General features: G+C 49.1%; 2 protein-coding genes and 6 non-coding genes across 10 annotated transcripts in view; 7 read left to right on the forward strand and 1 right to left on the reverse strand.

Moving 5' to 3' along the window:
* The first annotated feature begins 699 nt into the window (after positions 1 to 699).
* On the forward strand, positions 700 to 15,980 carry DKC1 (dyskerin pseudouridine synthase 1). 3 transcript variants are annotated; one of them, XM_037908063.2, is made up of 15 exons: positions 700 to 827; positions 1,736 to 1,800; positions 3,740 to 3,826; positions 4,411 to 4,502; positions 5,200 to 5,384; positions 5,924 to 5,988; positions 6,855 to 6,981; positions 7,662 to 7,792; positions 8,747 to 8,890; positions 9,306 to 9,426; positions 11,001 to 11,119; positions 12,174 to 12,277; positions 12,900 to 12,957; positions 13,750 to 13,908; positions 14,592 to 15,980. In XM_037908063.2, exons 1-15 carry the CDS (start codon positions 812 to 814, stop codon positions 14,661 to 14,663), a joined length of 1,545 nt encoding a protein of 514 aa, XP_037763991.1. In that variant the 5' UTR covers positions 700 to 811; the 3' UTR covers positions 14,664 to 15,980. The 3 variants fall into 3 exon arrangements, 2 of the variants coding, with proteins under 2 accessions (XP_037763991.1, XP_037763992.1); XR_005226642.2 differs by lacking the exons at positions 13,750 to 13,908; positions 14,592 to 15,980 and having other exon boundaries at positions 12,081 to 12,277; XM_037908064.2 differs by lacking the exons at positions 12,900 to 12,957; positions 13,750 to 13,908; positions 14,592 to 15,980 and having other exon boundaries at positions 12,174 to 12,281.
* On the forward strand, positions 6,373 to 6,611 carry LOC114018593. Its single transcript, XR_003563885.1, has one exon. It is a non-coding gene; the product is annotated as a small nucleolar RNA SNORD17 (small nucleolar RNA).
* Positions 7,460 to 7,535, forward strand: LOC114018594. Its single transcript, XR_003563886.1, has one exon. It is a non-coding gene; the product is annotated as a small nucleolar RNA SNORD83 (small nucleolar RNA).
* LOC114018595 lies at positions 7,847 to 7,983 on the forward strand. The gene has a single exon (XR_003563887.1). It is a non-coding gene; the product is annotated as a small nucleolar RNA SNORA36 family (small nucleolar RNA).
* LOC114018597 lies at positions 10,072 to 10,320 on the forward strand. Its single transcript, XR_003563889.1, has one exon. It is a non-coding gene; the product is annotated as a small nucleolar RNA SNORD17 (small nucleolar RNA).
* LOC114018592 lies at positions 11,475 to 11,550 on the forward strand. The gene has a single exon (XR_003563884.1). It is a non-coding gene; the product is annotated as a small nucleolar RNA SNORD83 (small nucleolar RNA).
* Positions 12,578 to 12,713, forward strand: LOC114018596. Its single transcript, XR_003563888.1, has one exon. It is a non-coding gene; the product is annotated as a small nucleolar RNA SNORA56 (small nucleolar RNA).
* A 705-nt stretch (positions 15,981 to 16,685) lies between the features above and the next one.
* The window catches only part of MPP1 (membrane palmitoylated protein 1), a 70,423-nt gene continuing 60,975 nt past the window's right edge, over positions 16,686 to 26,133 (reverse strand). Inside the window, exon 12 of the mRNA XM_043522857.1 lies at positions 16,686 to 18,084. Coding sequence (XP_043378792.1) covers positions 17,908 to 18,084 — 177 coding nt within the window. The 3' untranslated portion in view covers positions 16,686 to 17,907. The remainder of the gene's footprint in view (positions 18,085 to 26,133) is intronic.

Here is a 26,133-nt window from a genome sequence, read left to right on the forward strand (position 1 = left end):
CATTATGACTTTTTAAAAAAGGAAAACTACTCATTACCTCCTTCCTCCATTCCACATCTGTTGGGTGAACGGTTTTGAGTTTTGACTGTGCTTCTGGAGCCTGTGTACCTCGGCCACAGCTCGCTCTTCTTCGCTTGAGTACACTACTACCTGCAGCAGCATGCTTGTAATAGCGCTATGAACTGGCAATCACATCGCTGTTGAGAGGGGCTGAGGCGTTTCTGTGGCTGTGGTACTCCTTTCCCCTAAGAAAGCGGAATGAGCATATGCAGTGTAATTACGGACTCTGGCACAGCTTTCCTGCAGCAGTAACTTTTTTTAAAAGGGTGTGACTGCTTCCCATATGTCCAAGAGTCAAATAGTCTTTGCTTGCCCTAGGAGGAGGTCTGGCGTTAGCGCTTGGCAAGGTCGCTGCGCCCCCCACGCTCCAGTTACGGCCATCCCCGTGGCGTGCGCTTGCTGCGGGAGAGGCACGTTCAATGTCGCATCCTGGCCCGGGAAGTTTGTGGGGGTGCCCAGCGCCCCGCAGGAGCTGGTCATGAGGGCCTGCGGCGGGGCTAGCGGGCTGCGGCGGTCGGGCCCCACAGTGGGGGGGGGGCTAGTCTGTCACGTGATGGGGAGCGGGCCGCACGCCGCCTTGTCAGGTGGCGGGGAGCAGCGCCCCCCCCTTCCCCGGGCTGGGTCCTTGAGCACGTGACGGGGAAGGGCCCTGCGCGCGGTGCATCTCGGGACAGGGGCGGCCCTCGAGTCTCTCTTTCTGCGCGGCGGCGGGTGGCGGCAGCACGCGGCTCCCGGAGCGCGCGGGGCGAAGATGGCTGACCGGGAAGGTGGGGAGCTTGTCCCGGCCGGGGGGCGGTTCTGTCCGGCCCGAGCACGTGGCCTGGGGCTGGTCTCGGTCTCTCCGGCTGTCCCGGGCGCGGCCCTGCTCCGCCGCCTGGGCCGCGATCCGAGCCCTGCCACCAACGGGGGCCGCTCCGCGTACACGTGGCTCCTGCCGCCCTTCCCCGGGCGACCTTTAGAAACCCAGGAGCTCCTGGAATTACCTCGGGGCCAAATACGTGGTGCCGTGGTGGCAACACCCGCTTCCCCGTACCCAGGCCCAGCGGGATGCGCGCGCGCCCCGGCGTGTGCCAGCTCCGCAGCCTCTCGGCTTTCGTTTGCAAACGCTCCAGTCACCCGAGCTGTGCTGGAAACCTGTCCGCCAGTATGGCGTGTGCCTGACTGTGGGCATCCTGGCACGTGGCTCGGAGACCGGGAGGTGTAAGCTTCGTCCCGCTCCTGCCCCATTAATCTCACTTCAGCACTGAGTCTAAAGCCTAATGAAGATAGTTTTCATGTCAACAATGGTCATTTTTTTGTCAGTTTTTGTCAGGAGAGGGGGAGGAGTGAAGCTCCTGGACTTGGGCGTTGCTGCAGAGAAGAAAATGCAGAGAGGTTAAAAGTAGGAAAGAGACAGATGAGGAGGGGAGAAAAAGAGAAAAGACAATGGAGAAGGGAGAAAACTGCAGTGTGGAAGTAGTTGCTCTTAAATATCATATGTTGCCTCTGATATTGAATGCAACAAAGTACTGAACAAATAATAATTAAATTGCTTTTGAACCTGATACTGAACTAAGGAATCTAATTTTTTAGGAGATAAATCTTGCTTGTGTATAAAATTCTGTAGTGCTGCCAGTTTGGATTTGGATGAGTTCTGGTATGAAAAATATTTAACGTACCTCTGTTTCAAATATAGGCTGTATAACTAAGAAGCAGAAGAAGAAAAAGGATAAGAAACTTCTACCAGATGCAGATGTTGCTGTGAGTGAAGTTGTTTTTCCACTTGTCTGACTGAGTTTGCCTCCAGGCTAGCTTGGTGCCTTGACTTGATTTCAAGTTGAGCAAAACTCTTGTTTGGGGAAGATCCTGGAACCTTCACCTGTTTTAAGTATCTCTAGAAAAGGACTCAATGGCCCACTTCTGGAATCTCTTACTGTTTGAGTAATGATTTAACAATGTTATTCACCTGCAATTTTAGGTCTTTAGTTGGAGGGTGGATGGGAGAGAAGCAGCAGGACAGAAGGCAAGCAGTGTTGTTTCCTGCCTTGGTTTTGGTGAATGCTGTTCATGGGAGCTCAGGGACTTAAGATGGGACAGTGTTATGGCTTAGAATGAAAGACAGTTGAAGTCTTTGTCCTGAATCAGCACCTCTCCTTGCTCCAAGTATGCACAGAAAAATAGAATTGCCCTGACTGGGGGCAAAAAACTGTGAATTTCTTTAATAATAAACACATTTTAGCAGATTTTTAAGTTCTTTGTCAGCTTTGATCCCCAAGAATTTAGAGTGTTGGTGTCTCTTGGAGTAAAACTACTTTTTTTTTTCTAATAAAAGTAAATCTCTTGAGACTAAAATGGCTGTTTAGGATCCAATGGAGTGATGTATTTGTACTACAACTGACTGAAGGTTTAGTATATCGCCTTCCGCCACCAACTCTCTGTATAAATTTTTTCATGAGTAATGTACCTGAATACTTGGATGCTAAATATCTAAACTGTATTCTTAAATTCATTCACCTAAATTTGGATTACTGCTGGTTATGCGCTGTGTATCTTATGACTTTAAAAACAAACTTTGTATTTGTGAATAATCTAAGCACTGTACCCAGGTGTACAAACAGTCTTTTCTCAACCTGTATATCGTATAATTTTAACATTAGCTTTAATACATTTTTGAAATCTGTTCTTATCAGTTTAATTATTCTGGTAGGTAAGGGGTGGGGGGAGATGCTTGTGCTTAGAATGTATCATTTAAAAGAGAATCTGTCCTAAATTGGCCTTTATTCATTTTTAAATAGAAATAATCCATTATTGGATTGGGATTTAGTCTTTTTTCACCCATTCACTGAGTCACCTGAAGTCAAGAGGAGCAAAATAGCACCTCTTTCCTTTCAAATTGTGATGCATGCATTAAGACGTGATCAGCCAGTGTTTTGGGTTTGTTTTTTTGGAGAAGTTGCTTAACTAAGGTCATGTCTATACTACAGACCTTGCACAGCTGTACTGCAGCAGCTGCGCTGCTCTAAGGTCTTCCGTGTAGCCACTCTATGCTGATGGGAGTGAGCTCTCCCATCAACATAATTAAACCACCCTCAACGAGCAGCAATAGCTATGTTGCTGGGAGAAGGGCTCTTGCCAACATAGCGCTGTCTACACCAACACTTCCGTTGGTGAAATTTATGCCGGTTGGGATGTGGTTTCTTTTGCTCCTCTGACCAACAAAAGTGCTAGTGTAGACATAGTCTAAGTCTAGCTTTTGCTCTTTTGCAATGCACCAAAGAGATTCTGCCTCCTATGGTCTTTTGGAACTGAAACTTTGCTAGTGTTTTAGTGAGTGAAGGGAGCAGACTGGGATCATTATTCTGCATTCAAACATGTAGCCATCCTTTAGTACTTTGACTTGCCATGGAGCTCTGAGGGCCTGTTTCACGTCATGGTTTGTTAATTCAGTTCCAGAACTCTTCAGTTTTACTTGGTGTTATAGCCATAATCTCTCTGGACAATGATCGTTTTGCAGTGAATTCGTGGTGCTGTGGATATATGTTGCTTTGGTGTAGCTGTCATTGAAGGGAATTGTGTAAGATGTGTTAGCAGTAATTTGTGAATGTTGGCAATAGAATACAAAAGACTTTCGGTTGTAAGAAAGAGATAAGACACTTTGCATGTCAACTCCACTTCTCTGATCTGTGATTTCTCTCCCCAGGACATACAGCACACAGAGGAATTCTTCATCAAACCTGAATCCCGAGTGGCTCAGCTGGACACATCTCAGTGGCCCTTGCTGCTGAAGGTAAAGAGGATTATAGGATTCCGTCTGTGTGTCCAGATATCAGAACATTACTCCTTGATTCACATGTGTTCCTTAGCCTGCCTGTAAAGAAATACCCTACATGGGAACCTAAGGCAGAGGGCAACCAATCTTGCACCAGGCTTTATGACCCAAATGTTGAAAAGGGCTTTCACTCATTGTGTGCCTGATCTGTCAAACTGCATATGATCTTGACCTGCCATATAACCATCCCCACAGGATTTTACACCCATCCCTTCTTTCTGTGCAGGGATAACGTTTGCATAAGTCTCCACAGAGACCCTAGTTCTGTACACAGGCACACTGGGTTTGCTCTACTTTGTAAAGCTCTGTTGTTCTACAGAGCTTTTAACCTTCTTTGCATAGCATTGGCCTTTTCTTGCTGTAGAAAGTCTGTTTCTAGAGCTGCCAGTATGGGAGAGGCATTTTCAGTTAATTGTAATTTAAACTAGGTCAGATTACGTGATAGCAGATCTCCATGGGGATCAAATTCCAGGTAAAATGGGATTTGTTTCTAAAGACTTAGAGTATTTTTGTTTATGGTACATTTTGTTTGGATTTTGTAGAACTTTGACAAGCTAAATGTGAGGACAACGCACTACACACCCCTTCCCTCTGGCTGCAATCCCCTGAAGAGAGACATCGCTGAGTATGTTAGGTATGTTTGTTGGGGAAAACTGTAACTTCCGTCACAGTTGACATCCTCAAAGGGTTTGGTGACTCTCCCAGTTTAAGTAGGTCTGGAAACAGTTACTTTTTCTTCACTGTTGTTGGGTATACAAAATTCCTCTTTAAATTTGGTTACCAGTCGCCTACATTTCAATTTGTTCTAGTCAGATTCTTTTGGGGTAGATTTAGAAATGAAAAGTAGAGTAATGTTATGGTGTCTGAAAGCTATATAGCTTCCCTTTCCCAGCATGGTTCACTTTCTGTCATTGTATAGTGGGTATTGATAAAGAGACACAAGTAAATGTACATCCAATGTGAAAACTTTAGTGGAGATGTTTTGCCAGGCTGGGGGAGTTTTCTCTTGTATTATTTGATGCAGTCAGGCCAAGGTGGCGGTAAGGCCAAGATTTTCAAAAACAGGAGTTTAGGGTTAAGCTGTGTAATAAAAGTCCTGTTTTAAATATAGAGCACCTAACAGCTCATTTGACTTAAATGAGAGCTGTTGGTTGCTCAGCACTTTTGAAAATGCTCCATATTAGGAGGAGCTCCTATTCTTAAAAATCTTGGATGTAGTTTTTCTTGGCTGCAAAACATCTCTCTCTTTAGAAGCCAGATGCCCTTGGTAAAATACAACCAGGTTATCAAATGGCATTGAAGGTTCTAATCATCTGTGTGCTGTGTTCTAGGACAGGCTTTATTAACCTCGACAAGCCATCCAACCCTTCTTCCCATGAGGTGGTTGCCTGGATCCGGCGCATCCTCCGGGTTGAGAAGACAGGGCACAGTGGGACGCTTGACCCCAAAGTGACGGGGTGTCTGATTGTGTGCATCGAACGAGCAACACGGCTGGTCAAGTCTCAGCAGAGTGCAGGCATGTCATTTACTGCTTTGGGGTAGTTTACTCTCTAGTTCTTTTAAGTGGTCAGATGAAAGACTGACTGACTGTCTGCATTTTAATGATGAGCAGAGGATTCCAGTTCCAGGCCTCTAAAGCCTGCCTATTTCTAACTAAGGTTTGCTGTCCATTATGGCAGAATACAAAGTTGGGATGAACTGGAGGCCTGGCAAGTTATTGTTTTCCTGAGCTTTGTGGCGTCACCATTTTTAGCTGATCAGGTCTCAGAACAGCAAATTTTAATTTACACACAAGAGGTTACCATTGCTTTTATTCAGCCTTGTGCTGTGCTGCCCTACACAATAAATCTTGCTCCATAAATAAACCTGCAGCTTGTGTTTCTTTGTTGATAGATTCAAGGGGTTAGAGCTTTTTGTGCTTGAGCCGTTTCTAAAAGTCAGTGGCTGTTAAGAAGACTGGTCTCTATAGATGTTTGAATTGTAATAACACCGACATGGCGGTGAACAATAAAATGCAAGTGGCCGCTCCTGACTACTCTTCTGTCATTCTTTCAGGCAAAGAGTATGTGGGAATCATTCGGCTGCACAATGCTATTGAAAGTGAGATTCAGCTTTCCAGGGTAAGTCTCTGCATGCTTGAACCCACGTTCGCTTCCTGCTGTGTTGTCTCACGCACATCTCTACCGTACACTGATAAGAGCATTCCTTAAAGAGCCATTGAGAGCATTTTGTTGCGGTAGAGGTAATAGAGTAAACAGCCCCTAATAAAATCAAAATTGTGCAACATGACATCATGTTACTTAATCAGATGCTTAATTTGCATTGGTTCACTGTATATTTGCTGTCTGTGTTTTAGTAGGATTGTCCATAACAATTGCAATTCTCCCTTGAGAATACGAACCTCAGGCCTTGAGATGTTGACATGCCCTTGCTATTTCACAAATGCTGTGATCGTGCATTTTAAAAAAGACCTTAAGTCTCCTCCTGGCAGGCATGCGGTGTATGTGAAGTGATGATGAATCCATTCTCAGAGTGCTACTGCATTGCCCTCCCTTCAGCATGCAGATTCCTGTTCTTGGGTCCCCGTGCTGTGCAGCCTCCAAATACCCTCCAGCCTTTCATTGTTTTATTGGGAGCCGCTGGTGCGGCCAGCTCTGTGCAGGAGAGGGGCAGAGCCAGCAGGGCGGGAGCCCCTCTTCATAGGGCTCTGTCTCAACCAAGATGAGTGATGCTGTCTGATCACATGCTGCTGCCTGGTAAAGTAGCCCCATTGGTAGCTGGGGGAGTAATTTCTATCTAGGGGGTGCATAAGTGGCTCAGATGGGCTTGCTTTAATGATGTATGATCAGATACAACATGTGATATACAATAGGAAAATGATTTTTATTGCCCAAATAGCAGCATGCTTTTCTGTCTAGATGTGCTGATGGGATGGTGTGGGCTCTGTGAAGGTGAAAGCTGACAGCTCTTCTGCTTCTCCCCCTAGGCAATAGAAACTCTGACCGGTGCCCTGTTTCAGCGACCTCCCCTCATTGCAGCTGTCAAGAGGCAGCTGAGGGTCCGAACCATCTATGAGAGCAAACTGGTAGAATACGACCCTGAGAGGAGATTAGGTAAAACGCCTCATATGTTCTCTGCTATCACTTCAAAGCATGAAAGTGCTGTTGTGGGCTCTCCTTGTGAGGATCTAGTGAACACACCACTAGAGGGGACTTGCTGTTCCTCTTCCAAGTGCAGTGATGTGCAGACACTTGATGGTCCCATTTTAAAATCCAGGCTTTAACTTGTTAATTGAAACTGGTTTAAAAGAGATGTCTGTGTTCCAGGCTGAACTCCAAAGGGGATGCACTGCACTGCAGCCATCTGAGGAAAGGAAAAGTGCCCTCTGTTGATGTTCCTGGGGAAATGTGATGAATTCCTCATTATGGTGATCTCTGATGACTGATGGAATCCCACCTACTTCCATGTGGGATGAGCTTCTTCCCAGTACAGAGAAATGCCCTTAGACTGCCAGTCCCCACCCTCTGCAAGAGCTAAAATTGTCTTGCATATTTTCCCCATGATAAAAGTTGCTGAACTCTTCCATGAAGAGCCAAATGATGCAAAGTAGATGACATTAGCACTCTGTGCAAAGATGACTTACATCTATCACCCAATACTGATGGCTCATTGGAGGCACTGAACATGGAGCTAATCACAGGGCTCACTTTAATCCCCACAGGCAAGTGTGTTAAATTATGGTACCGCTGGATAGCTCAAAATTCTTCTCTCCCCTCCCTATATTGCATTCCAGGTATCTTCTGGGTGAGTTGTGAAGCTGGCACCTACATCCGTACGCTGTGTGTCCACTTGGGCCTGCTGCTGGGGGTTGGAGGTCAGATGCAAGAGCTCCGGCGAGTGCGCTCGGGGATCATGGGAGAGAAGGTAGGAGGGTATGCCTGGCTTTCTTTTGAAAGGCCCTTGCTGTAAGTTATCTTAACCCAGAGTGTTGAGTTCAGTTCAGGGCTGCTGTCCCTGTTCTGATAATTAAACTTTGGGACAGTGAGTGGCTGGGAGTCATGTCAAGATGATGGGAAGCTTCGCTTTCTGCCACTTCCGTCACTCAGCCCACAAAACGTCCATGTACTGAAAGAGCTCAACTGCTTTCTTCTTGCACTCTGACTTTGGGCTCTTCAAGGTATCTAATGTAGGAAACATACTTGGATTAAAATGAGCACCTCTTTGTAAGGTCCTTGGCTACTGCTGTGCTGGGGGTGGTATAAAAGCCTAGGTAGACTTTCCAGCATGGGCCGAGATGGTCCTGGAGTTTTGGAGAAACACTTCATTTGTGGAACAAATTCTCTGCTCTTTTCATAGCAGGGAGGCTCTTGATGCAGCCATTTTTCCTAAGAGCCTGTGATCTTAGTGCCTGATACACTGCATCCAGAATACTGAGGTTTCTGACAGGGTGCTTGCTGCCATTGCAGACAGCGTTGTTGTGTGTGCGATTTGGGGCGCTAGGTAGCTCAGCCTTTCACGTGCTGATGTTTCATGTGTGGGAAGCTAAGTTCATTTGTGGGTCAGGTCACAAATGAGTTTTTGTGGTAAACATTATATACAAACGTGGCAGTTTGTGGTCAGGAGGGTCCCAGGACTGGAACAGCAGAGGTCAGAGCAGAGGGGTGCTAGCAGAGTTATGTGTGGGGAGTTTAAGCTGCACTTACCTGCCTTGTTCATAGCTCTCGGTAATTTTATCTTCAACCCCTTTTGGGAACCCCAGAATTCATCACTGCTTTTTCTGCAATGTATTTCTCACCATTGTTTTAGCCAGTTTTTCTCGGTCTGGTTAGATTGGGTGGCTGGGCCAAGGGTTAACTTAGTGGGCATCTCTCTCTGCAGGACCACATGGTGACAATGCACGATGTACTGGATGCCCAGTGGCAGTATGACAACAACAAGGATGAGAGTTATCTGAGGAGGGTTATCTTCCCCTTGGAGAAGCTGCTGACTTCACACAAACGGCTGGTTATGAAGGACAGTGCGGTGAGTTCCTGAATGGCTTTGGAAAATATCAGCAGGTGGTGGGACAGTGGGGTGACACTAATGCATTTCATCCTAACTTCACCTCCAGCTTGGACAACAAGTAACAAATAACTTTGGTGGTGGTGATCCAGATCCTTATAAACAACCACCAGCATCTCTTTCAAGGAGGCAATGTGCAGGTCTGAATAGCAGGGGGTGCTGTGAATCAGCATAGAGGAGCAATGGCCAAATCCTGGAGCGTGGGAGGAGGTGCTCTTAAGTCATACATGAAAAAATATCATTTTATCACTGGGGCAGCACCAATTGGTATTTAGTGGCTGAATAAATTTGCAGAGTCAATGTTATGCATTGGTTAAGACCATGTAACTTTACATTCTCAACCAGATTTTTCAGCCTTCCTCTTACACCCTTCCAGGTTAATGCCATCTGCTACGGCGCCAAGATCATGCTTCCTGGTGTTCTGAGGTATGAAGATGGCATTGAGATTAATCAGGAGATTGTCGTCATCACCACTAAAGGGGAGGCCATCTGCATGGGTAAGAAGAGGTCAATGTTCTTCCTCCAGCCACTGAGCTAGCTACTTGGCCGTAAAGCCAGAGCAATAGAACATCTTCAGAAGCTTGTAACAAACATGGGCGGCGGGACGGCACTCGCCATGGCTGGAATCTTTCATCCGTGTTTCCTGGTGGGAAATGATGGGATGCTGTCACTGAAATAACTATGACTTTGCTACCCTTAGAAGTGTGAGAACAACATTGCTTAGAGAGGTCAGTGATACCAGCTGAGAAATAATGGCCTAGTTATAACTCTGGTATCTGGTACAGTAACAGATTTTATTGCTCTATAATGTGTTTTTTCTATTTTTATCAATTTAAATTTTCCCAGTTGTGCGAAATTGTGGTAGAGCAGATAATTTAATGACACGTTAAGATTCAAAAAGTTAGTGTTACAACTGTTAAAACACATTGTCAACATTATATGTCAAAATGTACAAAATAAATATCTTTAAATCAAACTCTTAAGTTCTTAGGCAAAGAAAGAAATCAATGGAAATATATTTTGGTCAGTTTGTATACAGTGAAATTGACAATTATCGACACTTAGCAGTAAAAGTCTAATCCTTCCAAGCCTAGCTATACCACTCCATTCCCATGTCCTGGGCTTTCAAGCACACACTGTATGTGAAATGATGATGAAGTTTATCCATTCTCTGAGTACTGCTGCACTGCCCTCCCTGCAGCACCTAGATTCCTGTTCTAGGGTCTCTGTGCTGTGCAGTCTCCAAATACCCTCCAGCCTTTCAGTGTTCTACTGGGGGCTGCTTGAGGGTGTGGCTGGCTGCCTGCAGGAGCGGGACAGAGCCAGCAGAGCTGGAGCCCCTCTCCGTGGGGGCTCCATCTCAACCAAGACGAGTGATGCTCTCTGATCACATACTGCTGTCTGTGAACTTCTCTCTCCTAACAAATCTAGTATAAAGAAATGATGCATCTTGGATGGCTGCTGAATGGGTGTGCACTGTTATTTTGTACTAATGTCTTTTTTATTACCAGATATTTGCAGCAAAGAATTTGCCTAGGTAATAAGGACTAAGGTGCCATCCTGACTGGGCGCACGTCTGGCAATGAGCAGTGGTGTGTGTGTGTTGCTTATGCCCTGTATCCAATACAGGACACCACTGGGTGGCGTAACAATTCACTCCTAGCTAGTCTGTGAACCCGCATCTGTTGCTCTGCTGGGGGCTGAGCCACATAGTGGTTGGTGAACCTGCTACAATCTTAGCTATGAGATCTGAGTCTTTTAGCTCAGGCAGTAGATGCTCCTGCTTTCAGATCTAGAGTTCCCCAGTTTGTACTTCCCTGATGATGAACCAGACAGGGAGTGAGTTACAAGTGGAAGCCTGTCCAGGGCGTGAGTTGGATGGACTTCTTGGGTAATTGTGTAGGGGGCTGATGAAAATTGCATCCCTTTGGATGTCAATCTTGGGAATACCATCTTTGTAGCCCATCTGTGCACCACCATAATGCTGAGTCATAGGAGACTGAATCCAATAGCTGGCCAGTATTGCTCTTTTGTGCCTAAATGTTCATTCTTTTCATTTCCACTAATGCAGCTGTTGCCTTGATGACCACCGCAGTGATTTCTACCTGTGACCACGGTATAGTGGCAAAGATCAAGAGGGTGATTATGGAAAGAGACACTTACCCCCGCAAATGGGGTCTTGGTCCCAAGGTGAGACTAAGGGTGGGAGGCTGTGTGGTGTTGGAAATTGGTTCAAAGCAGCCTCTTACAAAGCTGCAGGTCCTAGATAAAGGCTTCCAGTTTGTCACCACCATTTACAAACATATGTTGTTTGTCTAAACCCTTGGAGCCAAGAAGATGAAAAAGGGAGCAAAACTGATCAAGCCGCTGTGAGACTGTAGAGCTCTTTGGGCTATGTCTACACAGCTGTAACCATGTCCGAGGACTAGGCTGTCCCTAACCTGGTTAAAAGTCTGGTTCCAGTTGGTGGTGTAGACTAGATCTTGACTAGGCTAAGCCAGGATCAGACTGATTTTAATCTGTGCTGCGAATTCTTCCAGGAAGAGCCAAATGATGTGATGTAGCTGACATTAGCACTGTGTGCAAAGATGACTTAAATCTATCACCCAATACTGATGGCTCGTGGAAGAATTAGAAGATGCTCCATGCCCCCCACTCTTGAGAGGCTGAAGTAGTGTCTGTAAGAATGCTTCAAGTCTCTAATGAAAGGTGCCATTGAAATTCAAAATAGCATTAGAGACACAGTATATCGTGGCCATGTGGCAGAGTACTAAAGTCTGTTGAAAGGGGCTCCAGGAGCAGCAGAAATACCACTTCCATCTCTCTTGCACAATTCCACTTACCCACGTGCCTGGTGCACATATGATTAGCATTTATGTATAGCTGGGTCTGTAACAGTAGAAGACTTGCTCCAATTTGCTTGCAGTTCCTTCTCATGCAGTGACACAGTGGGAGGGTAAAATAATCTTTTCTGGAATACTACTACTTTAATTAACCGGTGTTGCAAATAGAAGAATGACATCAGCCAAGGAATAAACTCCTAAGTAACAATGATAATTTGCGATGTGCTATCAGAGGCTCTTTGAGGACATATTTGTCTCTCTCTCTGACCTGGTAAAGGTTTCATCGTGAACTTGGTTCTCTTCCACAGTGTGTCATCACATGCCAAGTGACTTCTCCAACTAGAAATGATAGCTCCTTTGAAGCTAGAATGTGACCTTTTCTCTCTGCATTTTCACGCCAGGCAAGTCAAAAGATGATGATGATCAAGCAGGGCCTGTTGAGCAAGCATGGCAAGCCCAATGAGAGCACGCCAGATTCCTGGAAGAAGGAGTATGTGGACTACAGGTAATGCACAGTGCTCCAGAGACCTGTTTGAGGGACAGGGCAGAGGGGTGAATTGCATGTGTTCAGTCTCTGCTGTGGTATCTTAGAGTGCCACTTCCTTAGGGCATATTGCTGACTTCTGCTGGAAAATGTCAGTTTGGGGTATAAAAGGTCACAGGGGTTGAATATAGCATGTTAAAAATATTGTCAAGCAACATAATACCTTTTCAAAGTATGTTAATTGCAATGCGGTTATTTGCCATCCCTAGGGAGCACTGCCCTGGAGGAATAACGGACGGTGCTATTCCAGACAAGCCAAGTGAGCAGACAGTTATCCCTTTCTAGCTTGATACCTGTGGCTCTAGAGGGAGTCAGTCTGCCAAATTAAACAGGGGAGGCTCTGCCTTTGTCCAGCACAGTTAGGCACTGATGTGGGCTGCAGGCTTTCCGTACACTGTCGAGTGTTGTATAACATAGCAATCAGAAAAAGGAGCTGTAGTGTGTCAACTGTGTAGCAGCAGGAGGCTGAGGGATGTAGCTTGGTTTGCAGCAAGCATCTAGGAGGGAGGACAGTAAATCTGAACGTATAGGATTGATTGGCAGTATTCACACATTCAACTCAGAGGTGTTTTCCTCCTTTCAGTGTTGCTGTAAAGAAAGAGGCAGAAGCCCCAGCAGCAATGGCTGAGAGAGTACCAAAAGTAAGTACCATAGGCTGCTTTCGTGTAACATCCATTTCAGACCTGTGTATTGTCAGATGAACATCTCTGCCTTGGCAGATTGATCCTGTGAATTATGCTTTCCTATGCTGTTTCTTTGGGGGAGGCAGAGTTAACATGTGGAGTCTCCTTCAATTTGTCCAGCAGAGTGGACTTTCATATGTTATCCATATTCACCTGTGGTTAGTGTTACATCACCAGGCTTTGAATTCATTGGGGGACAAGATCTGGGAACAAGAGCCCTAAAGACGGCTCAAGACCATGGCCCAGAATCTGAATGCAGAGCTGCACTCATGGGATTCCAGAGGCCAGGGTCACTAGCCCCTATCCTAGTCTGGTGCAGTTCATCCCAGTTGAAAAAGCCCAACCAGCATGTGCGTGTTACCAAAGGAAGCAGGTTATCTTTGGGGAGCCAACCCTGGACCTGTTTTTGGGCTCTGTCACTTTGCGTACAGATGACATAGAAGAGACTGGAAGAATGTGGAGCCCTAAGCTGTAGATGGAATGATATGGGAAGAACATGAGGGAGGGGTGTGCCAGGGATTCTCGCAAAGCTTTCAGAAGACCATAGACAGGTTCCAGAGGATCTAGTCTCCCTCATTACACAAGCAGTGAGGAACCATGCTCTTACCATGCTTCTGAGGGTGCAGAAGGCTAGGATGGGAAGGCAAATTGAGGAGGTGGCGTCAGGACTATTTGGGGTCTGTCATCTGAACTTGAGACAGGACTCCTGTTATGGAGAGCTGATCTGATGCTGGCTTTACTCTTAAACAGAGAAAGCGGGAGACAGAGAGTGAAAATGAGGCATCAGTGGCTCCATCCTCCCTGGCCACTCCGCAACCAGAGGAGCAGAGCAGGAAGGAAAAGAAAAAGAAGAAAAAAGAGAAGAAGGCCAAAGAAGCTGCAGAGAGCGGAGGGGAGCTAATGGAAGTGGTAGGTAGCTTGATGGTGCTGCAGAGCTAGGAGTGTGGCTGCACTGCATCACTTGTACACCCCTCTTAGTGATACTTACAAACCCTGAGACACCTATTTAATTTGTCCATGTAGGTCGCTGCTTTCCCCCGTCAGTATAGAGTTACATCACTGCAAGCCTCCTCAATATAGCTAAGCTTAGTTGGCACCATTGTCTGTCCCTGGGGGCTGGCCTGCCATGGATAAACAGATTAATCTGTAGGACAGGGTGTGGAAGGGGCTGTTACAGACTGCCCTTGTTTAATGGGTTAGGAATAATCTGCCCCTGGGTAGCTTTCTCACAATTGTCTGGCAGAGATTATTATGCCGCCTTCTGGTGCCTCTGGAGTAGTGCACAGTTGGAGATAGGGCACCAGGCTAGATGCCTATTGATGTGGTGTGGCAATTGCTTCACCAGTGTACATGCTCCTGGACTTGGTGCATTGCATGTTGGTAATTACCCTGCCAGGCAGATTTTGTTTTGGGGAGCCTTGGATGGGGGAGTGTCAGCATGGTATGTCACTCTTCCCTCATGGATGAGAGCTCCTGGGGGGTAGTTAAGATGAATCCTTATATAAATACCTCATTAGTCCTTGCTGAAAGGTGTCACAAATCAGCAGTGATTCCTTCCCAGCCACCCTTCCTGAGCTCCATCTTCTCTGCAGGCCAGTGACACCAGCACCAAGAAGAAGAAGAAAAAGAAGAAACAAAAGCAAGCTGAAGAGAGCTCGGAGTAAGTGGCTAGATCCCTCCCAGCCAGACAAGGCCATCTGCTTTGGATGGAAGACAGAAATAACAAAAGCTATTCCCCAGCAGTGCAGAAACACTGCCTGCAGAAGGGTGATGAGGCTTCTAATCCATTGCTTACACAAACAAAAGCATGTCTGCAGTGTGGCTCAGCAAGCTCACCATAAGCCTCTCCTCATCCTGTTTTAAGGGTGGCTGGAGGGAAGAGGTAAAACTTACCCATTGCAGTGGACTCTGATCTGCTAAGCTGGTTGCCTTGATACGTATAAAACTCTTCTCAGGGAACCAGCAGCTTCTGCTAAAAATGGGCCCTCCTAACCTCCAGTGTTTTGAGCTATTTCCACAAATGGAGATAATGCCTCCCTTCCTAGTCCTGCCTTTCCCTCTGTTCGTGGGTCCGGGAGCCATTACCCTGACAGTCACAGAATGTTCTTACAGCTGAAGGAATTGGCCTGAGCCACTCGCCCTCTTGGAGCAGCGTCCGGGGTCTGGATGATCACACTGGATATTTTAAGTTCTTTGGTTTTAAATTGCAGTGCTTGGCTTGAGTCTCGGCTAGCCAAGTCCCAGTGTCTCCCCCAGGAGGGTAGATGGTTTTAGGTACGTTTTCAGTTTGTGTAGGCTTAGAATTTGTACTTGAGGTTTCTCCCATTTTGTTTCAAAGTGCAGGGACCTGGCTCCATTTGCTGTTCATCAAACTCCCATTTACATGTTCTGACGGCCGTGTCCACCACCGCCTCAGCCCTCCTTCCCAGTATTGGCACGTAATCGATTCTGGGGGTTGGAATGGAGAGACAGGACAGATCTCTGGGGCTAGAGGCCCTGTATGATCTGGAAAGTGTCGGCTGGTCATACGTGTTCTCTAAATGGTAGTGCGTATGGAGATTGGAGGCCTTCGGCACCAGCCCTCGGCTGGCTGAAGCTGAATGTGCTGTGGGCAGCAGATGGTCTGTTCCAAACAAAGCACCCAGGTTCTCTTGCTGGGGTGCCTCACTGGCAGGAGGAAGTGGGTTGCTGGTGCTACTGGGTGACTGGATTTATCCCTATACCTATTTTAACCCCTTCAGGGAGGGGTAGGATGCTCTGCATTGAGCAAATACCATCTGAAGTAAAGGCCTAAAGTTGCCTAACAGTGTGTGTTGCTTTTTTTTCCCCTTCTGCAGTACTAGGGAGACACACATGTGGTGAGCACAGCTGGGGGCTGTCAAGGATTTAAGGGAAAAGAAAGTTGTGATTTTTATTTACTTTTTATTAAAAAAAAAAAACAAAAACAAAAAACCTAACAAATAAACTATTTTTCAAGTGTTGACTTGTTGCTGTTCAAGCTGGGTAGGAGGCAGTGCTTCAGTTAATTGGCCACCTCTGCACTGAGGTGGGGGCTACTAGGAGACAGGCCTCTTCGCCATTCTGTCCTTAGTTGTGCCTCCCTTCCCAGGGAGGAGGAGCTTCAGGGGAGAGGATGGTTGGTGCTGGCTGCTAGGACTGATTCCAGGGCAGCACCATCATTACCTTTGCAATCTTCTAATAGGAACTGACTAAATTACCAATTAGTTTTGGTCAGCACCTACCTTGGCCAGCTTGGAACATGGGATTTTTGCATTGGAAGGCCCTATTCCTTTAAAAGGGCACTGAGACTGTTTGTGAACCAACCCACACATGCATATTGGTGGCTTTGCCCTAACTTCCTTCATAATAAGGCTGACTTTTGCTGTTTGGTGGGAGGGAAAAGGGCAGGGGTGAGTGCTCTTGTTACGTGTGGGGAGTAAAGCCAGCTTGTGCTGGTCCTGTGTCAGAGAATAAATTGAGTAGTGATTCCCTGCCCCTTAAGGGCCAGTGTGGAGCAGTCCTGTAGCTTTTCTGCTCTTGAAGGGCAGAGAGGTGTGCAGCTCAGATGGCAGTGTCCCAAGGGCAGGGAATACCTCACTGTAGTTCAGCTGTTTCCTTGGGGAGCAGTTCATTGGACAGATGCTTCAGTGACCTGTTGAGCTCAGTACAAACTATGAAACCAAGCACACACTTCAACACTTTTATTGCTATGTGGTGTTTCCCCTGCAGTGGACTAGAATAAAGGTCCCTATTGCACATCATCAGGTTTTTTGGCATTCTTAAAAATTGTAGATTTCAGACATGTTAATCCCCTTTCCCTCTACCCTTCCTGACAATAAAGCACACAAAAAGGTCCTTTGAGCTAGACATTGATTATGGTTTGAAGAACTGCTGCTCCAAAGGGGCCCCTAGCACTATCCCACTGGCAACACTTAGTTCTGGCATCAGAGGGGGTCTTGGGCTCAAGCAGCCCCACAAGTGGAGGTTGGGGTATGTGCATGGAGTAGGTGCACTCCTTGGACACAGTGAATGTGCCTGGACAGTCTCTCTTGTTGCTATGTAATGCAATGGATAGATGAGTGGGTCCACACAATCTAATTTACTGACTCCAGGGGTTATTTTAATCATTGTTGTCTTAGTGGTGTCTATGGTCAGAGGTATAACTGCACAGGCTGAGTTAGGAACTCCACACATCCAGCATGGAAGACCAGCCCCTGGGGTGACCAACTCCAGCTCACAGTTAAAAATAATTAGCCCTTCTGGTTGTGAAGAAAACCCTTGGAATACAAACTGTGGTAGCACTGGCTTAGCCTGAAAGAACAGCTCTGTGTAATCTGAACTCCCCCTTGGCTCAAGCATGTGCAGACTCTGAAGCCTAGGGCCAGGATTTTCAAACAGTGCATTCTGCCCAGCTGCATCAGATAATGTGCAAATGGCCAAATACGATTTATAGCTCATGGTGTTAGAAGTGCCTCCATCCTGTCTTCCTCAAGAGTGAAGCACAGTGCAAAATAGCTACTAGAGCAGGCCCCTTTTTTCCCCCCTCAGTCACTGGGAAAGCTTCCCTGTGTGATCAGTAGGAGTGTTGCTGAGTGGAGGGATGCTATATGGCCCCACCTGTGTAGCACTAGGATGCAAACCCTAAGATAAAATAGAATTTCTCCCCCAAACAACACGCCAGGGAGAAGGCTTCACACTACAGTAGTGCTGATGCACAAGGACTGGTGGCTTGTGGCCTGAGCTTGGAGATCCCTGCACTTACCCTGTGCATAATAGACCAAGTGAGATTGGGGCCATAGAACGTTAAAAGGAAAGGGGCTGGCTGTTGCACTATGTAGATCAGGGGTTTCCCACCATTCCATTCTGCAGGATGGGAGTAACAGGAAGCTGCCAGGGTTGGACAACTGCTCAGTAGACCCAGGAGACAGGCACCCACTGGGGTGAGCTGCAGGCCTGCTCAAAAGCTTCTTGTAGCAGCTTGAGGCTTTCATCCACACCATTGTTGACTAGTGACAGGTCAAAGTAGTGTGCGTAGCGGCTGCAAATGCTCTCCGACTCCTGGCGTAGCTGCAGCAAGGCCTCCGACTGCAACAGAAGAGAGCCAGTGAGCTGGGGCTTGTGCGAGGGGTAGTGTGTCCATACAGAACCCCCAGGCCAAGGAGGTTGAGGCTGGTGGATTGCCCCTATTGGTTTGGGAAATACATGATGCACTGCGGGAGGGCCTCTGGCCCAGATGAGACATTGCACCCATTTCTTAGTGCAGTGGTTTGTACTGAGTACTGGTCTCACTAGGCAGCACCCCCTGCTCTTACAGCATGTTGCCATAATGGCCCTCGCGGGGATACTGCATTGTGCCCTTATTGCTGTGCAAACTGAAATGATAGCAGCTTATTTAGGGACTCACAGGTGCTTCCTAAAACTCTGGGTGCTGAATGCCCAAAGCAGCACAGGGGCTGCTGCATACAGCATCACTCCCTACTTGAGAAAGCTAGCTCTGTTTTAGGTTTCCCACACACAATAGGCTCATGGCAGTCCCAGCAGAGTGCATAGGCGGCAGCTCCCTGGGCCGGCCTGCGGAGGACATACACACCTCACTGCAGGTTGCAATTCCCACTGACCCTACCCTAAAAAGTTGCAGAGTATCTTTAAGATTAACTCTATCTCTGTGAAAAGAAATCCCTTTGGGCTGGGCTAGTGGGACACTTTCCCAGCAGTGTTATACTGGTTTAATTCCCCAGGTGGGCACTTAGGAATAACAGCGCCTCTTCCCTATGACACTTTGAATGTGCTATCAGCTACAGCCAGAAGAAGGCATCCTGTCTTGACCGTAGGTGGCCCTTGGCAGGGAGATTACACCCATACAGTTCTGCTGGTAAATTTCCCTAGGGAGACAAACTTCCTCAACCTGCCTCTGGAGCAGAGCCCCAAAGACTGAGACAGTTGGTTGAGGGATGAGGGTGCTGGCCTGGGACTCTGGATAAAAGTTCTGTTCCCAATCCAGCTGCCAGCCAGTGGCATGCGCTCAGGGAAGTTACTTCCCCTCCCTTCCTCTGTTTATTCAGATAGCAGGCTCGAGTCTCAGTCTCTGTTCACGCTTTCCTTGTACCTCTACTGCTAAGGGCTACCTTTGGTAATGGCAGACATCAGAGATGACTACATGGCACTCTGCAGCAGCACACCTAGCTCCTGAAGGTATTGCAGGCCCGCAGGAGCCTGCTCCAGCATCCAGTAAATATTGTAAATAGGAACTCCACTACAACTTCCTTCCTGATTCTCTCTATCAGAGGGGTAGCTGTTAGTCTGTATCCACAAAAACAACAAGGAGTCTGGCACCTTAAAGACTAACATTTATTTGGGCATAAGCTTTCGTGGATGCATCTGAAGAAGTGGGGTGGTTCTTTGTCCCTATGGGTGCTCCACTTTAGGTGTCTGTGTGCCCCTGCACCTCTAATCGGAGATTTTTTGGTAGCAGTGTCCCCATTGAGCCCGCGCATGTACTCTCCCTCACTGGTGGTCTGCCTGGAGGCTATTTAGCACTGCATGGGCAAACCCCCCTCTCTTCCTTCTCTACCACCTTTGGCCTCTGAGGGAACAAGCAGCCTCTTCCTTATCTATGTCATTAGCATAAGTAGTGTTTGTTTTGTTACCTTTGTTCTCCTTAAAAGCAGTTAAGCTAGTGTTTATTTTATTCCTTTGGGGTTAAAAAAAAAAAGGGGGGGAGGGGGGGGAAGAACTTCAGTTTTCTGCCCTCTCTAGGGACATTCCTCCTCTCCCCCCACAGGCATCTAGTAGACTTTTTTTTTTTTTAAAACTGAAAAAACAATTATGAAAATAAAGACAACGCTCTTCTGCACTCCTCCCTGCCCAGGAGCTTGCCTGGCTCTCTCTGCTCCAAGCGGTGCCTCTGCTGCCAGGAGTCAGTTCCTGTAATGGCCAGACACTCACTGTGCCTGGGAGAGCCTCACAGAGGTGCTTTACCTGCCACAGCTAAAACGGCAGCCTCGCAGGAGCTGGGAGCTGAAGTTAAAACTCCTATGGAGAAAACATTTCAGTCTGCAGGGGACTCCGGTGGGTGCTGACCCAGGATCATCCCCGGAGCCCTCAATTCAAAAGGGGTCGAGTGGTGAGGAGGAGAGAGGGGAAAGAAAAAAAAAGCCACGAGCAGACTCCCCCCAGAAAGGCTTGTAAAAAGAGCTCCTCTGAGCAACTAGCCAGCGGGGCTCCCCAGAGCGGCCATTTCGGTAATATACCAGCAGAGGGACCTCCTGCTGTGAGCTCTGCTGCAGCAGCTCTGAAGCAGGCACCTGAAAGGGGCTTTCTGCTGTAAGCGCTGCCCTGCGGCACAGTCTCCATGGCACTGTCTTGCGCCAGGGGCTTCCAGTCATACTCTGAGACAAGAGAGAGGGGACAATTACCGTACCATCTTTAAAACAGCAGCACCAAGAAACCCTTTGGTATCAGGTGTAACAAAACTCCCATCTAGGAAGTGTTCTGCACCTTCCCAGCCATCAATACTGACAACATACTACAGACACTCCTCTGTGGTACCACATAAGCCCATGGTAACACACGTGCTCTGGAAACCTGTGGCCTCAGTACCCAGGGAGGGACAATTACTGTACCATCCCTAAAATATAGTGGCACCAACAAACTTTCTATACTGGGCACAACAACACTCATTTAGGGAGTGCTCTGCCCATCTATCGGTACTGACAACGTACCACGGACACTCCTATGTGGTACCAAATGAACCCATGGTGATGCACGAGCTCTGGTATCCTGGAGACCTGATGAGTGGGGAAGAAACGCAATCCCCATTACTTGGTACCAGAACCTCGGTACTGAGCACATCCTAACACCCAGAATTGCTCTTGGCACCGGGCTGTATACTGCCAATACCCCAGTCAGCGGCACCCTTACCAACTGACACTGGCCAGGAGGAGATCATTCCCTGGCCTCTCATTGTGGCCCACCACCACACTATATGCCTTTCTGTTTCTATTCAGCCTATTCCTCACCTGCTCCCTCAAAACAATGGGCTGACCCTTCACCCCAGCCTGCGGGTCCTCTGCCTCCAGGTTTGGTTCCTTCTTAGTTCCAAGGCTTAGAGGCAGAATGCTCTGACGAGCTGAAAGACGTGTTGCAACACGACCACAAGTTGACCACGCAACATACTTATCTACAAAATGGAAATGACTCCAAGTTTGTGTTATTCCAAACACACAGACCTAACCTCGTTTTTCCTCCCTTTGATTTTGCGTTACTTTTTAAACGCTCACTCAGCTCCCTTAAGGTACATCTTGTGGCGAAAACAGCTTCCCACTTGGTGTTTGCTCACCCACTAATGCGTAGATTCTTTAAGGGCATTGGGAATCTCTTCCCCCGTGTGACACCACCTGCTCCAGCCTGGGACTTCTCAGGGTTTTGACTAGACCTTTTACACCTGTCCATGACGACAGCATTTCTAATTGCCATCACCTCAGCTAGGCACATAGGAGAAATAGTGGCCCTGATGGCACATCCATCATTCACGGCTTTTTTTTTTTTTTTTTAAGATAAAGTACCTCTAAGGCCATGTCCCAAGTTTCTCCCTACTTTCTCTGCACTTTCCATGTGAAAAAACGGTTACTTTCTCGTAACTGTTGTTCTTCGAGATGTGTTGTTCACGTCCATTCCACATTAGGTGTGCGTGCGCTGCGTGCACGAGCGTTGGAAACTTTTTCCCTTAGCAGCTCCTGTCGGGCCGGCGGGGCCCCCCGAGTGGCGCCACTGCGCCGTGCATATATACCCCTGCCGGCCTGACCCCCTCCAGTTCCTTCTTTCTGGCGACTCCGACAGAGGGGTAGGAGGGTGGGTGGTGGAATGGACGTGAATAACATCTCGAAGAACAACAGTTACGAGAAAGTAAGTAACCGTTTTTTTTTTTTTTCGAGTGCTTGTTCATGTCCATTCCACATTAGGTGAATTACAAGCTTACCTCCGAAGGAGGGTAGGATTCACGGAACAACTGCTCGGAGGACCGCTCTGCCAGCTGCCACATCCTCTGGCCTGCTTGTTGACTGCGTAGTGGGTCGTGAAGGTGCACGCTAAGGACCAGGTGGCTGCTCTGCAGATCTCCTGGATCGGGACCTGTGGCAGGAACACCGTGGAAGTCGCTTGCGCCCTGGTCGAATGGGCCGTGACCGCCGGGGCTGGAACACCTGCGACCTCATAGCATGCCCGGATGCAGCTTGTAATCCAAGACGAGATCCGCTGCGCCAACACTGGGAGGCCTTTCATCCTCTCGGCTATAGCCACAAACAGCTGCGCGGATTTACGAAAGGGCTTGGTGCGTTCCAAATAGAACGCCAGCGCTCGACGCACATCCAGGGTGTGCAAGCTGCGGTGACTCGGGTCTGTATGGGGTTTCGGGAAGAACACCAGACAAATGTCCTGGCCCGAATGGAATTGGGAGACCACCTTAGGGAGGAACTTGGGGTGCAGTCGGAGCTGCACCTTGTCCTTGTGAAATACTGTATACGGTTGCTCAGAGGTGAGGGCCCTCAGTTCGGACACCCTTCTGACCAAGGTAATGGCAACCAGAAATGCCACCTTCCAGGAAAGGTGGAGGGGAGAATAGGAAGCGAGAGGCTCAAAAGGGGGTCCCATGAGTTTAGACAGGACCAGGTTAAGGTTCCATGGAGGGATTGGGGGGCGTGAGTACGGAAACATTCTCTCCAACCCTTTAAGGAACCGTCCCACCATTGGTGGGAAAACACTGAGCCCCCCGAGAACCCCGGATGGAAGGCGGAGATGGCCGCCAAGTGTACTCTGAGTGAGGATGGGGGCTAGCCCTTGCTGCTTGAGGTGCAGAAGGTACTCCAGGATGGCCTGCACCGGGGCCTGGCATGGCCGCACCTGTTGGGGTTCACACCAACATGAGAACCTTTTCCACTTGGCCATATAGGTCGCCCTGGTACAGGGCTTTCTACTGCCAAGCAGAATCTGCTGCATGGGAAGGGAGCACTGGCTCTCCAGGGCGTTTAGCCACAGAGCCTTAGGTGCAGTGACTGCAGGTTGGGGTGGAGAAGCTGGCAGCCGTCCTGTGTAATGAGGTCCCGGTGTAGGGGCAGGACTACTGGGGCCTCCACTGACAGCTCTAGGAGTGATGTGTACCAGTGCTGGCGGGCCCAGGCTGGGGCGATGAGGATCACCGCCACCCTGACCCTGCGCAGCTTGAGTAGGACCTTGTGTACTAAGGGGAGCGGGAGAAAAACACACATCAAGCCCCCTCTCCACGGGATCGCAAACGTGTACGTGAGCGAGGCCGGGCTGTGGCCCTGGAACGAGCAGAACCGTGGGCACTGGGCGTTGGCCCTGGTGGCAAACAGGTCTACCTGGGAAAACCTCCACCTGTGGAAGAGCGAAAGCATGACGTCCGCTCTGAGCTTCCACTCATGTATGCAGCATGACCTGCTGAAGGAGTCCACCAGCTCATTTCATATCCCCGGGAGACAGGACGTCTTGAGGTGAATTGCATGGGCTATGCAAAGGTCACAGAGGAGAGCAGCCTCAAAACAGAGTGGCAAGGAACGGGCCCCGCCCTGTTTGTTTATATAAAATATGGCAATAGTATTGTCTGTCAGAACTGTCATGCTATGACCACTCAGAGTGGCATGAAAGGTCTGGCACGCGAGACGAATCGCCCCGAGCTCTTCACATTGATATGGAGCAACTGCTCTGCTCTGGACCACAACCCCTGCGTCGTGAAGTCCCCCAGGTGAGCCCTCCATCCGTGATCTGACGCGTCCATCACCAGCGTCAGGTCCGGTTGCGGGGCGGCAAAGGGATGCCTTCGCAAACCACGGGCTGGGACTGCCACCACCGCAGGGAGTCCAGCATGTCCCTTGGGGCTGTCACTACCAAGTCCAGGGGGTCCCTGCCTGGGTGGTACATCCGAGCGAGCCACGCCTGCAGAGTCCTGAGTCTCCGTTTGGCATGCCTGACCACGTGCGTGCAATCTGCCATGTGGCCCAGCAGCCACAGGCAGCACCTGGCCGTTGTCGTTGGAGACTGGCGCAAGGAGGCCATCGCTTGCTGGATAGACTGGAATCGGGATACTGGAAGGCTTGCTCTGGCCTGCACCACATCCAGGACCACTCCTATGAATTCTACTCTCTGCATGGGTATGAGCATGGACTTGGGGACGTTGATCAGGAGCCCCAGCTCACAGAACAATCTCAGGGCCACCTCCACATGACCCCCCATTTCCGCCTCGGATCGACCCACCAGGAGCCAGTCGTCAAGGTACGGGTACACCCGGATTCTCTGCCTCCATAAGAAGGCCACCACCACCGCCATGCACTTCGTGAACACCTGTGGGGCCGTGGCTAGACCAAACGGGAGAACCGCAAACTGGTAATGTTCTTGGCCCACGGTGAAGCGTAGGAACCGCCGATGTGTTGGGTGGATGGCGATATGAAAGTATGCGTCCTTCATGTCGAGGGCAGCATACCAGCCTCCCGGATCCAGGGAAGTGATGATGGTGCCCAGAGAGACCACGCGGAACCGGGCCTTGACCAGGAACTTGTCAAGCCCGCGTAGGTCTAGGATGGGGCGAAGGCCCCCTTTGGCCTTGGGGATGAGGACGTACCGGGAGTAGAACCCCTTCCCCCTTAGCCTGTGCGGCACCGCCTCTACCACCCCTGCCTCTAGCAGCAAGCAGACTTTCTTCTCTAGGAGATGCTCGTGAGAGAGGTCTCTGAAGAGGGACGGGGAAGCGGGGTGGGGAGGGAGGGAAGGAAGAGAATTGCGGCAAGGTACCCGGTCTGCACCGTGCATAAGACCCAAAGTTCTGAGGTAATGGTGGACCACGCACGGGAGAAACAGGGCAGGCAGTTCAGGAAACAAAGGGATGGTTCCGGTGACTGGTTTGGTATGCTGTCCTCGAGCACACCTTCAAAAGCCTGGCTTACTGCCCGGCTGGGGTTTGTGCTGGCCTTGTTTCTGGCCCGGTGCATTATTGTTACTATTGTTGTTGCACCGTTGCCTGTTATCCCTGCCTCGCCTACGGTAAGGCTCATGCCTATGGCGAGGCTGGTACTGGCGTTGAGGGGGAGGCTGCGGCTTAAAGGGCTTCCTCTGGGTCGCCGGGGTGTGCATACTCAGCGACTTAAGCGTAGCTCGCGAGTCCTTAAGGCTGTGCAGCCTCGTGTCTATCTGGTCCGAGAAGAGCCCGGACCCTTCGAAGGGGAGGTCCTGGAGTGTACTCTGGACCTCGGGTGGCTGGCCTGACTCCTGCAGCCACGCCGAGCGCCTCATGACCACCCCCAACACGATTGTTCTGGCCGCCGCGTCTGCCGAATCCAAGGAGGCCTGGAGAGAGGTCTTAGCTACTGGCTTACCCTCGTCTACCAGGACCATAAACTCCTGTTGGGAACCTTGCAGGAGGTTGTCCTTAAACTTCCCCACCGCCGCCCAGGAGTTGAAATTATGCCTGTTGAGGATGGCCTGCTTGTTTGCAATCCTCAACTGAAGGCCCCCAGATGAGTACACATTTCTTCCAAAAAGTTCCAGGCGTTTCGCCTCCTTGGCCTTAGGGGCCGGGGCCTGCTGTCCATGGCACTCCCTTTCATTTACCGCTGAGATCACTAGGGAGCATGGACTCGGGTGGCAAAACAGGAACTCATAGCCTTTAGATGGGGCAAAGTATTTACGCTCCACTCCTTTGGCCGTTGGAGCGCTGGAGGCTGGGGTCTGCTATATGGTCTTATATTTGGACAGAATGGTCTTAATGAGCAGGAGCACTATTCTGGATGGACCTTTGGGGCTCAAAATGTCCACCATGGGGTCCTCCTGCTCAACCATCCCCTTGACCTGCAACCCCAAGTTCTGGGCGATGCTGCACAGCAACTCCTGGTGGGGTCTATAGTCTATCGGTAGAGGGCCGGACACCGCTGTACCCACCACTGCCTCATCCAGGGATGACGAGGAGGTTAACTGCTGCTCGACCCCCTCTGGCTGGTCCTCCTGTTCCCCTTCTCCCGTGGGAGGGGCCTCTGGCTCCGGCCGGGGCAGGAGTCCATGGGACAGCACTGGACTTGGTGCCGGTCTCTCCGGCTTATCCTGGGGGGATGCTGGAGGCTTGGATACTGT

The sequence above is a fragment of the Chelonia mydas genome, chromosome 9 (assembly GCF_015237465.2).
Source record: "Chelonia mydas isolate rCheMyd1 chromosome 9, rCheMyd1.pri.v2, whole genome shotgun sequence".
NCBI classification, from domain to species: Eukaryota; Metazoa; Chordata; order Testudines; family Cheloniidae; genus Chelonia; species Chelonia mydas.